Raw genomic sequence first — 12,767 nt, 5'->3', positions numbered from 1 at the left:
TCCCCCTGTCTCCTCACAACCCATAGTAGCATATCCAGGGTGGCATCTAGCTGAGAGGCGGACTCTTCCAGTTCTCTGACAGCCAATTCCAGATTCTTTAACCTGTAGATTTGGATTGCCCCTACAAATACTGGAATTGAGTCTGCATCATGCTGGTCCACATCAAGCCCAATACTGTTGATTGGATGGGAAACCCAGAAGAAAATTGATAATGAAGCTGGAGAGTCAAAAAGCCAGTGACAAACATGTTTAACATATTTCTAGGCTTCCCCCATCCCTTTATTGCGTTCTGGCCAAAGCTAACACCCCTAATCTTTTTTCCTTATAGACACTGATGGATCTGTTGTATGTCCCCAGAATTTCCCATTTAATCAATGATGATGATCCCTGAGAGTAGAGCTTGAGTGACATTGAATAACATAGCCTACGTTCACATTTATATCATTGGCTGAAATGAATGTTCATAATGCCACATTTGGGTAAATATTTGATATAAATATCTAGTTCCAGGCATGAAACGACTTATGATGGGAGTCCTAAAACATATAAACCTGTAACAATTGAGGACCAGTGCACACTGATAAAATTCTAGTAGTTCTCCATGGAAAGTTGAGGAATTAAGAAGCAATTCAAAAGTATGTGCTTGCTTTTAAATGGCTTAAAATATTCGATCCATCGTGTAATAGTATATTCCTGTAACATATCACCCTGTCCAAACATTAAACACTTTGGTTTCACCTATTAGAATACTCATAGCCTAAGTTAGTCATGTTATAGTGGCAGCTAAAATCCTCTGCCCTTTATATTGATAGCACTTGTTATGTTAACAGATAATCAATTCACTTCCTGATTTAGTTTTATATATATATATATGTAGATATAATATATAACTTTAATTTTGGTTCTATTGAAATTTCTCATAGTAAGATGCATCAGTGCTGAAAATATATTCAAAACTGGTAAAGGAAACTAAAACTCCACAACAAAACCTCCAATCAGAGATGTGAACATCTTAATGTTTTTAGTAAATTAGTAAATTTGTGTCAAATTCAACAGTGGGGGAAATTTTCAACTCGTCACCCGTGTGGCAAATTGGCATTATGAATTGGCCGCTCATTATAGAAACTACTTAATTTTTCTTTGATTCTCAACTTGCAATCCTAATTGTAAATTCCACTGGCAAGTTGAAAATTAACCCTAGAATTTCAAGATATGACAAAAAGACAAACTCTAGAAACAACCATTTGGGGAATGTCTGATTGCAGAAACTTTAAAGTTTTATATGTTACTTAGTTACTTACTAAGCACCAATGCAATCAATTTGATAGCTGAGCCTGACTGAAGTTTTCACCTGTAACTATCTGTGCACCAAGCCTCCTAAATGCCTTGCTGGTATTTGGCAACAGCAGAAGCTGGGCATTGCTCCACAATGAGAGACCAAGCAAAACCCTGGCACAACTCTGAATAGCTAGACTTGAAGGACATTGACTTTGAGAGAGTTGACAAGTGTGCACTATGTGCAAGGCATCCTAAGAGGGAGAGCGATAAATAACCACATTTTTTGTATTAATTTTATTTTTGAATCAAACTGGAGGCAATCATTTATGTTAAAACTCCTTAGGAAAGTGGATATTTAATATATGATTGAATTTCTAACTGACTGTTGCAAGAATTGATTTTTTTCTTCTATGTCAAAAGGCCTGTGATGCACTGATCATCGCCCTAGTTATTAAAAAGAAAACAAGGCTTACCTGCGGGAAGCCGAGCTCCGCTTGCTCCCTGTACTTGACATAAGACCTTCAGGTGCTGAGATGCTGCCTGTGCTACTGGAGGAACTAAAGTCAGCTTCACTGCCTATACATAAGAACAAAATGCATTTTAAAATTTCATAGGTCAAGCAAAAGTGCACAGTTTCCTATTACCACAAATTATGCAGTTAAATTTCCTGTATTTGGGGAAATTTCAGGTGTCAGCAAACCTACAGTGCAAATGAGCCCCAATCTGAGAGAATTTACATATACACACGTATGCGTGGTGCTTCAGTGCAATTCCTATTGCATTCTGAAGTAAAACATAGCTAAATTGACATTTGCAAAATAAGTTAGCAATGAAAAATCATATATCTTTTAGACAATAATCAAACTAAAATTAATTAAATTATGCACACAGCTATACTATCAGGTTACAGATATTCTCTGTGACTAAACAAAACTGGCTATTACTTTTTAAATCATTCAGCAAAAGCTGCTTTGACTTAATCTGCCAATAGCAGTGAGACACAATCAATCCTGCTTTCTAGAGATCAGCTCTAATTACATAAATGGATCACATTCAAGTGTACCCTTTACAGTGTGTATTCGCATACACTGGTGCAGCATATCCTCTGTTCCGGCACTAACATTGTTGTCAGCCATTCTATATCCACGCTTGCTGAACATCGGGTTTGATGAGATTATTCTCCTTACAACATTTTTAACCAGCTTCTTACTGTCATGTGTAGCAGAGGTCAAGAAAATGGCACCAAATCCAGCATAAGGGAGCTTTCTTTGATTTAGATCACAGATTTTGTTTGGACCAAGCCCGTAAAACAGAAAGCTGCATTTAAAAACTAACATGGATACTGCAGCAAATCCAACATCTACAAGAGTCATCCTGATGAATTCTGTTTACAGAACATGTCCAGACATGAAAAGCAGCCTCTAGGGTTTATGCTTTAATGTGGAATAAAATGTGAAACGCAAGGCTATAATTTTTCTAGGTGAGGGGCTGGGAGTGGAGGTGGATTTGAAGAGAAGAATAATTTCTTCAGCATTTCCCATCTCTTGATGTCCGGGCAGCATTATAACCAGAGCCGCTTTCTTACTAGGAGTGTTTTAATTTGCACTCAGCAAACTTATAGTAATAAAAACAAAAAGACTGCGGATGCTGGAAATCCAAAACAAAAACAGAATTACCTGGAAAAACTCAGCAGGTCTGGCAGCATCGGCGGAGAAGAAAAGAGTTGACGTTTCGAGTCCTCATGACCCTTCGACAGAACTTGAGTTCGAGTCCAAGAAAGAGTTGAAATATAAGCTGTTTTAAGGTGTGTGTGTGGGGGGCGGAGAGATAGAGAGAGAGAGAGGTGGAGGGGGGGGGTGTGGTTGTAGGGACAAACAAGCAGTGATAGAAGCAGATCATCAAAAGATGTCAATGAAAATAGTACAATAGAACACATAGTTGTTAAAGTTAAAGTTGGTGATATTATCTAAACGAATGTGCTAATTAAGAATGGATGGTAGGGCACTCAAGGTATAGCTCTAGTGGGGTTTTTTTTAATAATGGAAATAGGTGGGAAAAGGAAAATCTTTATAATTTATTGGAAAAAAAAAGGAAGGGGGAAACAGAAAAGGGGTGGGGATGGGGGAGGGAGCTCACGACCTAAAGTTGTTGAATTCAATATTCAGTCCGGATGGCTGTAAAGTGCCTAGTCGGAAGATGAGGTGCTGTTCCTCCAGTTTGCGTTGGGCTTCACTGGAACAATGCAGCAAGCCAAGGACAGACATGTGGGCAAGAGAGCAGGGTGGAGTGTTAAAATGGCAAGCGACAGGGAGGTTTGGGTCATTCTTGCGGACAGACCGCAGGTGTTCTGCAAAGCGGTCGCCCAGTTTACGTTTGGTCTCTCCAATGTAGAGGAGACCACATTGGGAGCAACGAATGCAGTAGACTAAGTTGGGGGAAATGCAAGTGAAATGCTGCTTCACTTGAAAGGAGTGTTTGGGTCCTTGGACGGTGAGGAGAGAGGAAGTGAAGGGGCAGGTGTTGCATCTTTTGCGTGGGCATAGGGTGGTGCCATAGGAGGGGGTTGAGGGTTAGGGGATGATGGAGGAGTGGACCAGGGTGTCCCGGAGGGAGCGATCCCTACGGAATGCCGATAAGGGGGGTGAAGGGAAGATGTGTTTGGTGGTGGCATCATGCTGGAGTTGGCGGAAATGGCGGAGGATGATCCTTTGAATGCGGAGGCTGGTGGGGTGATAAGTGAGGACAAGGGGGACCCTATCATGTTTCTGGGAGGGAGGAGAAGGCGTGAGGGCGGATGCGCGGGAGATGGGCCGGACACGGTTGAGCTTATAGTGAACCATTTATTGGCATTTACACTGCAAAATCCATCTCTCTTATCCAACAGGCCGACTCATGAACCTACAAAAGCTATGTGCTGGATTTTACATTCCCAAATTGCATGCACTGCCCCACCCTGACAAAAAATCCATCGTCATGACGTCGGGTCCAGTCTCCAACAATACGGATGGTAGGCAGGTGCCAAAATGGGCAGTCCGCCTGCTTTTTGAAATCATTAATTAACAAGCTATTAAGTTTGTTAACAACTCAATTGTCCATAATTAATGAGGTAGCACAAGAGTGGTAGAAAAGACCTGCCATCAGGACTGTTGTTGAATGTACCAGCAGATTCTGGCGGGGAAGGTGGCAGCGTCTATATGATTTTAGATGACATTTTCATCTTTATTGCGCCTTCAATGAATAATAAGGGACTTTACAATACTAGCCGTGACTGTGGCATTACCCCCCACTCCACCCCCGCCACATGACATCCCAGCCTGTCAATTCTCAGAACCCACAACTTATGTATTCACATCAAGGTTTGATTCATATCCCACTGTGAATGTAGCTGCAACAAAAATTAATCACTATATTATTTTTTATATTAATTCAAAATCACTAGAGCTGACTGTGTCGCAGAGTCTAAAAACATGCATGAGAAACTGGCCCTGATAATAACTGCAAGGTTGGAAAGAAGCAGGGTTTGTGGGAACAAGCTTCCTATGCATCTATAACTGGCCTCCTTCCTGCTGGACAGCCGCTAATTGGCTATTTGACGGTTTATTGGATGTGCAGTGGGGTTTGGATTGAGCGGATTCCTCAGTTTCTGTTCCATCTCCTTCACACCTCCAAGAAATGTAAAATCCAGCCATGTGCCTATAAATCTTGCCCTGAGATAAAGGAACCAGACTCAATAAAGTAAATAATAATGCAAATAAAAACAGAAAAATGCTGGAAATACTCAGCAGGTCAGTCAGCATTTGTGTAGAGAGAAACAGAGTTAACATTTCACGTCTGTGACCTTTCATCAGAACTGCATGGGTCCTAACTATGCCTGTCTTTTATTGGTATATGTGGAGCATTCTTTGTTAAAGTCCGTCTTAGCCTCTTTTCCCAATACAAGCAGTTGATGAAAGGTCACAGCTCCAAAACGTTATCTCGGTTTCTATCTCCACAGATGCTGCCAAACCTGCTGTGTATTTCCAGCATTTTTTGTTTTGATTTCAGATTTCTAGTATTCTGCAGTATTTTGCTTTTGAGATAATGACGTAAATGTCAGATGTTAACTTATGGACAATTGGTCTCCTAGAATCCAAATGTAGAAAGCACCAATATAAGAGCACATTACATAACACCAAAAGAACACCGGCTCTCACTATTGCTGCCAAAAAAAAAAGCCCAAAACAATTTTACAAATGAAAAATAATTGCAAATGGCAAGACTAAAGGCAGCTTATTTTCAAGTCTCATTCCAACAACCAAATAAGAAACAGCTGTGAAATTTTCTGCATAAGATGGAAGGAAAAATCTGAACAAGGACAAAATGAACTTCTTTGTAATAATGTAATAACATCTAAATTTAAACAAAGCAATTGGTGAAAACTTGACTTAACTTCAACTTAATACTCGACTGTCATTTACATTCATGTCTGATGAACAGTAAAAGCTGGCTTCTTCCAGTGAAAGCCACAACCAACTCAAACAGATTAAAACTAATCTGCAAGCCGTACTACTTCACTGAGCTCAGTTTGGGATGAACGTTACATCCTGGTACAAACAGCACCAATGATAATGATTTTCCTTGTTAGTGCATCGTAGGATAGATGTTACAATGTGTACCCTTGTTCTGTTTGCATCAGTATAATTCTGCTCAGTACACGAAGCATAGAATTAATATATTAAACTTCATGCTACATAGATTGTTGCATTGGTTGATCAAAATACTTTCTAGGAAAAATTAGTGTCCGAGTTTTGAAATGAAAAGATTCAACAAAGTACCTTTTGTTTGAATTATGACTCATATCTGAAGATTATACAACGGCATTGACAATGACTATGCATGAATTACTGAGCCACAACATCCTAGCTTCCCCTGACTGGGGGAGATGGTAATTGACAGCATCTGGTGGACTTTTCAAGTTGAATGATTATTAAAAACAAGTATGAAAAGGAGACACCCAAAGCAGAATATTCTGTTGAAATGTTTTTACTAATCGTACATTACATGGCATCACGATAGGATACAGGCGGAGGTATCTCTTAAAACACATGTCTCACATGTTGACTGCAGTGGTTGCCTGCACAGAAAAAAACCAGTCCAACTCTAAATTCCTGCATTTAATCGCATAAATTCTACCTTACTGAGAATTCCACTTGCAAAGTACTGTGGAAAGCATTGCTGCTGTTGCTTCTTAAGACTATTTTTAAAACTCCTTGGGCAGGATTTCTTGCTGAGCAGGTGGACGCGCTTCCCCGTCTCGAGCATATAATGATGTGCGATGACGTCGGGCAAGTGCACACTGGAGTCACCAGTGCGCCCGCCAACCATTAAAAGGCCTATTAAGGCCATTAAAGATTTAATTAAATGTTATTTTTTGCTGCTCGTCCACCTTACGATTGGTGGGCAGGTGGAAAGGCCAAGAGGCCTTTGTACTTTTTAGGAAACCTCATCCACGGGCGGCATGAAGTTTCCAACAGCAAATGAAAATAAAATATAAATTTTAAGATTTCATTGAAAACATGTCCATGTTCATGTGGCAGAATCACATGAAGGGACATGGTTTTTAACAATTTAAAATTGTTTATTTTTGATTCTTAAACTCATCTCCCTGAGGCAGTTCTGCACTTGCACGCTCACCCTCCTCCCCACTGACACAGGCAGCGCTGAGCGCTGCAGCACGCGTTTCATGCTGGGCAGGCCTTAAGTGGGCCACCAGCATGAAATCACTGTACGGCCTTGAGTGCGGGCAGCAGTTGGCTTCCCGACTGCTCCCGCCCTCCCCTGCCGTGCCAGCCTGACGGTGAAAATTCCTGGCCATACAGTTCTGGTTTTAGTATTAATAATTTAAAGCTCTTCTGATAGCTCTGGGCATTTATGCAGTATATCTACAACTGAATTGCAAAGACTTTAGAATTTGGGAGAATTACACATTGCATCGCAAACCATGTTGGCGTGCATCCTCCATGTGATGAGGAGTCTCGATTCCATGGGTCTGACTTGTTCTGATATCAATTTTTCCTTCATTTTCCTTCCTAGTCAATTCTTAAGTAATGAGTATTGATTTTAACCCCAAGTGGGTTTTGGGTAAGTTGGGGTGGGGAAGTAGGCAAGTACAGAATCACTTACTGATTTAAGTTCCAGGTTCAGGGTCTTTTAATTCTCAGGTCTCAATTAAATAATGCCAGTCTACTTCCTGCCCAGAATGGGTAATAAGAGGGTACAGGGAATGAAAGGGCAGTCCTAGGCTGTCTGCTAGCTTGCAGGTAAGTAGCAAGATAGAGATTTCCGAAGGGTCACACATTGAATATGTCACCTTCATCAATAGTTAGCTTGCATGACTTTAGATTTTACTGAGTCCAGAATAAAAAAAGTAACTCTTCTTCATGCTGCTAAATGCGGGCATAATTTATTGCTAGGCAGATTCAGGGTTGGCGAGAGCATGCCATGTTTGGGAGCACACGCATGTTTGAGTACACTCCACTCCTTCTACCACCAACCCCTGCCCCAGCCCCACAAACCCTCCCTCCACCCCTCCCAATCACCAGGCGCAGTGTTAGTACCCTGGAGACAACTAGTGAGGAGCTCCGATACTGAGCCTCGGATTTCACCTTCATGAAGACTTGCTACGGGAGGTGGTAAGTGCTTAATGTTTGGGCCATGTTAAGTACTACAGCTCAGCATCAGAATCTCGGGCTCAGGATTAAGGTTTTTGGAGGAGTGATTGGTTGAGCAGAAGGTATTGAGATTCGGAAGGACCTACTGTGAGGGCCAGGATGTGTGAGAATGATTTGGAAACCTGCTTGGTGTAGGTCCATGAACAGATCGTGACCAGAAATGACTGTGGTACCTTTTTTGTTTTATTTAGACGATGCTGAAACTTGATTTTCTCTGATGAAGGCAGGCCTGGTATTTGTTGCTTCAGGCAAAACCAAAGTTGCAACAAAGACCAGAACAAGTGACTTGCACAAGTAAATGATCTAATGCCTGCTACAGGTGCGGGAAAGGATATCTCCTTTGTCTTTGCCCAATATGGTAGACCCTTACAAATGGCAGTGTGCACATGCTTCCTGTCCACCATTTTGGTGTCTTAAGAGTTGGCAAAAGGACCAAAAAAATGGGCACTACTGGGGCCCAATTTAAGTCCCACTGACTTTGTTAAGTATTCAAGTTGAAGACTGTTGTAAGTTTCCTTAAGGAATGCTATTCATTATCATATTTCCTCACAGTATTTCACATTTATTTTCCCCAAATTAAGATAGAAATAACCATCAAACCAAGCACTTAAATGTCACTGGGGAGAGCGTAGCACCAATACAATATAGAATTGAGTGAGCAAGGTTAAATGCAAGGGGTTTTTTCCCTTACTGACTTGCTCCTCTTAACTTTCAGGCAAAAAATTAAATCAATGCAGAAAGTCTAATGCTATCAGTAACTTCTAATTGAAATTTCTTATGTGACCATTTCACAATTGATGGTTTCCATCCACCAACCTCCATTCTTTCCCAACCATCAGGAACCAATTTAAGCAATTCCTATTACCATTCTCCTTCGAATTTTCAATGGTGACAAGCGCATCCCTAGGAATATGGAACTGTTTATCAGGGCAAACAATAAATAAAACATTCCACTTGATAAATAAATTGATAAGAATAAATATCAGTAAGTTTACCTTAAAATGCTTCCAAAATATAGCACAGGCAAAGCCAGTATGTGTGTGGTTGAACAACATTACTGTCATCAGACATGTGAATAATTAGGGGAAGATCCACTAAAACCTCCACTCCGATTCCATCTTCAAAGATGTAATTTTACTAGTAAACCTTACGCAGAATTTTACGTCCCACGGGTGGGCATGCGCCTGACCCGATTGGGCATAAAACAGTGCGTGATGATGTCGGCCAAGTGTCCTGAGGTCATCGCACACTTGCACGATAGTTCGGCCGGCAGGCGCACGTTAGAGTCGGCAGCATGCCCGCTGACAATTAAGAGGCCTATTAAGGCCCTTAATCAATTAACTAAAAGCAATTTTTCACTGCCTATCCAACCTGACAGTTGGTGCATGGGTGAATCGGCCAGGCGGCCTTTGGATTTTTTAGGAAACCTCATCCACGGGCGGGATGAGGTTTCCAACATTATTTAAAAAAAAATAGAACATTTTAAACATAAATTTTAGTGTGTCCTTGTTCATGTGACTGAGTGCTTGGTTTGATGGTTATGTCTATCATTTTTAAAATCTTTATTTTGGAATCCACAATTTTTCAGCTCCTTGAGGCAGCTCTGTGCCTTCAGGGAGCTTTCAGTGCGTACTCCCCTGCACATGTGCAGACTTTTCCACTTGCTCTCCTCCCTCTCGCTCTCCTCCCGAGATCCTCAGCGCACGTTTCACGCTGGCTGGCTGTTAATTGGCCAGCCAGTATGAAATCGTGGTCGGTGCCCGATGTCGGGCAGTGAGCTGTTTTGCGGCTGCTCCCGGGCTTGCCTGCTGCGCCCGCCTGATGACCGGAAAACCCTGCCCCTTGATTCCAAGGTTATTCAATCAGTGCAACATTTAGCCATGGAATGCAATTATAGGAGCAAACAGCACCCATCATTTCAGAGTCCATCCTTACAAATGGAAAATCTAACTCGTGGTATTTCAGGACATTTCAAGTCTGTAGTTAAAAGCACTTTCCAATTCTTACTGTGAGACCCCACTACCTGCATTAAATACCACCCTTGGAGTGGGGATAATTAAGGTAATCAAGCTGTGATTCTAGTGTGGGAGGCATTTAATGGGCTGTTAGCTACCTCCTTAAGGGTAGATTCCCCTTGAGGAGCCACTGAGGATGTCTCTGCCTCTAGGAATTCCTCTATGTCAGGCCTTTTCTGATGAGGAGGAAATGGAAGAGGAGCAAAGGGACCAGATAAAGGCCTAACTGCACTGGTGAAGACTGAGGTTGCTCAGTATTGTTCAGCCATCAAACTATACAACATATGTAACTCTTACCTTCAAGTGTACAGTCTGAGGAACAACACTTCAGGTTTCTAACTATAGTACTTCATGAGTTGGGCAGAATATTGGAACCAGGCATTTTCGTGGAATTATGCTGTTCTGTCCTTGGAAGTGAGGATATTCACAAAACTAACATTATATGCAGCTTGATCCTTCCAGTTGCCAGCCTGGGATCTCTGCAACATTTCAGTCTGCAATCCATTGCAACACCAGCCTGATGCTTTCTTCATTACAGCTGGTCAAATCATATCTCATTTCCTGTGGATGCAGGTTCTCAAGACAGCATTGAGTTGTTTCCAGGTAGCAGGCTACCCAAGTATACAAGGGCTGTGGGCTACGCTTATGAGGCTATTAGATGAGTTAGTAGAAACCATAAAGAATACCAATACCTAAATGTTCAGCTGGTTAGTGACCACAGATATAAGATTCTACACGTTAGCCTAAGATACCTGGGCAGTTACCATGATGTGCTTATAATGGAGCAATCATTTGCATCAGCCCTTTTTGTCAGTAAAAGGCAGATCACTGGATGGCTTACAAACCCAGTCAGTATTGCTCACAGTATTGCTGCGGAGAGATTCAATGAACTCCAATCAGTCACCAGTCACGAGATACAATTTTGGAATGGTAAAAACATAATGTGGCTGTGTGAACAAGTTTGCAACGTTGTGCATCCTAAAAATTTTCTCCAGCATCAGAAGGTAAAGTCGCACAGGATCAGAGGTGAGCTGGCAAGATGGATACAGAATTGGCTTGGTTATAGAAGACAGAGGATAGCAGTAGAAGGGTGCTTTTCTGAATGGAGGGCTGTGACTAGTGGAGTTCCACAGGGATCAGTGCTGGGACCTTTGCTGTTTGTAATATACATAAATGATTTGGAGGAAAATGTAACTGGGCTAATTAGTAAATTTGCAGACTACACTAAGGTTGGAGGAATTGCAGATAGTGAAGAGGATTGTCAAAGGATACAACGGGATATAGATCGGTTGGAGACTTGGGCAGAGAAATGGCAGATGGAGTTTAATCCGGACAAATGCAAGGTAATGCATTTTGGAAGGTCTAATACAGGCAGGAATTATACAGTAAATGGCAGAACCCTTAAGTGCATTGATGGGCAGAGGGATCAAGGTGTACAGGTCCACAGGTCACTGAAAGTGGCAACGCAGGTGGATAAGGTAGTCAGGAAGGCATATAGCATGCTTGCCTTCATTGGCAGGGGTATAAAGTATAAAAGCTTGGAAGTCATGCTGCAGCTGTATAGAACCTTGGTTAGGCCACACTTGGAATATTGTGTGCAATTCTGGTCACCACATTACCAGAAGGATATGGAGGCATTGGAGAGGGTGCAAAGAAGGTTTACCAGGATGCTGCCTGGTCTGGAGATTATTAGCTATGAGGAGAGGTTGGAGAAACTCGGATTGTTCTCACTAGAGCGACGGAGATTGAGGGGCGACTTGATAGAAGTTTACAAAATTATGAGTGGCATGGACAGAGTAGATAGTCAGAAGCTTTTTCCCATGGTGGAAGAGTCAATTACCAGGGGACATAGATTTAAGGTGAGAGGAGAAAACTATAGAGGAGATGTGCGGGGCAAGATTTTTACGCAGAGGGTAGTGAGTGTCTGGAATTCGTTGCCAGAGGAGGTGGTGGAATCAGGTACGATAGTGGTGTTTAAGAGGCAGCTTTGCAAATACATGAATAGGATGGGAATAGAGGGATATGGACCCCGGAAGTACAAAATGTTTTAGCTGACGGGCAATATGATCGGCGCAGGCTTGGAGGGTCGAAGGGCCTGTTCCTGTGCTGTACTTGTCTTTGTTCTATTCAAAATTGTCATCTCCTACAGCATCCTAAATAATCATGCATTGGAGAAATGAGTCCAGCTAGAGGAAGGGGATGAGCCATCTTGAAAAAAGGATCCAGAAAGGGGTAACTGGGAATAGGAGAGTAAGGAAAACCTGGAAGGTCATCCTGCAATGGATCCAAGCAGTTTAGAATTGTTCCATTATAGTAGACTCTCCAGAAAATAAATTACCCATCACCATGATTATAATGGGCAGTGAGAAGCAACTTCTGATCACCAGCACCAACCCACAACATTGGAATCACACTCTACAATTTCGTGCATCTTCCCAATAATTATCCTCATATCCTGAACATGCTTGAGTGTAGAAATTGTTTCTACTAAGCCCAAGGGACTAAGGTAGTCATGGTCTTGAAAAAAACTAATTGCAGGCTGCATCTCCAGATCAGACACTGACAATCTGATCCTGCTGCCAAAAACCAACATGTTCAGGCATCTGTGGACCTAGTAGAAAGGCTCATTTGACCTGGATTCCTGAAAGAGTCCTAGATCCTGTGAAGGTCTGCCAGGTAGGCCACTGGTGCTAGATATATTCTCCATTGGGCTGGTGATCATTGTTAAGGCAGACCCAATGATAGCAATCAGAGATGCAAAACA

General features: G+C 41.9%; 1 protein-coding gene across 8 annotated transcripts in view; it reads right to left on the bottom strand.

The window, feature by feature from the left end:
• Positions 1-12,767, bottom strand: part of LOC121279290 (syntabulin-like) — a 152,288-nt gene that overhangs the window by 45,016 nt on the left and 94,505 nt on the right. For all 8 annotated transcript variants that reach the window (XM_041190417.1, XM_041190421.1, XM_041190415.1 and 5 more), the window contains one exon: positions 1,752-1,854. In XM_041190417.1, coding sequence (XP_041046351.1) covers positions 1,752-1,854 — 103 coding nt within the window. The remainder of the gene's footprint in view (positions 1-1,751; positions 1,855-12,767) is intronic.

This window comes from Carcharodon carcharias, chromosome 6, assembly GCF_017639515.1.
Source record: "Carcharodon carcharias isolate sCarCar2 chromosome 6, sCarCar2.pri, whole genome shotgun sequence".
NCBI classification, from domain to species: Eukaryota; Metazoa; Chordata; class Chondrichthyes; order Lamniformes; family Lamnidae; genus Carcharodon; species Carcharodon carcharias.
The sequence above is the reverse complement of the archived record's forward strand: the minus strand, read 5'-3'. Positions and strand labels throughout refer to the sequence as shown.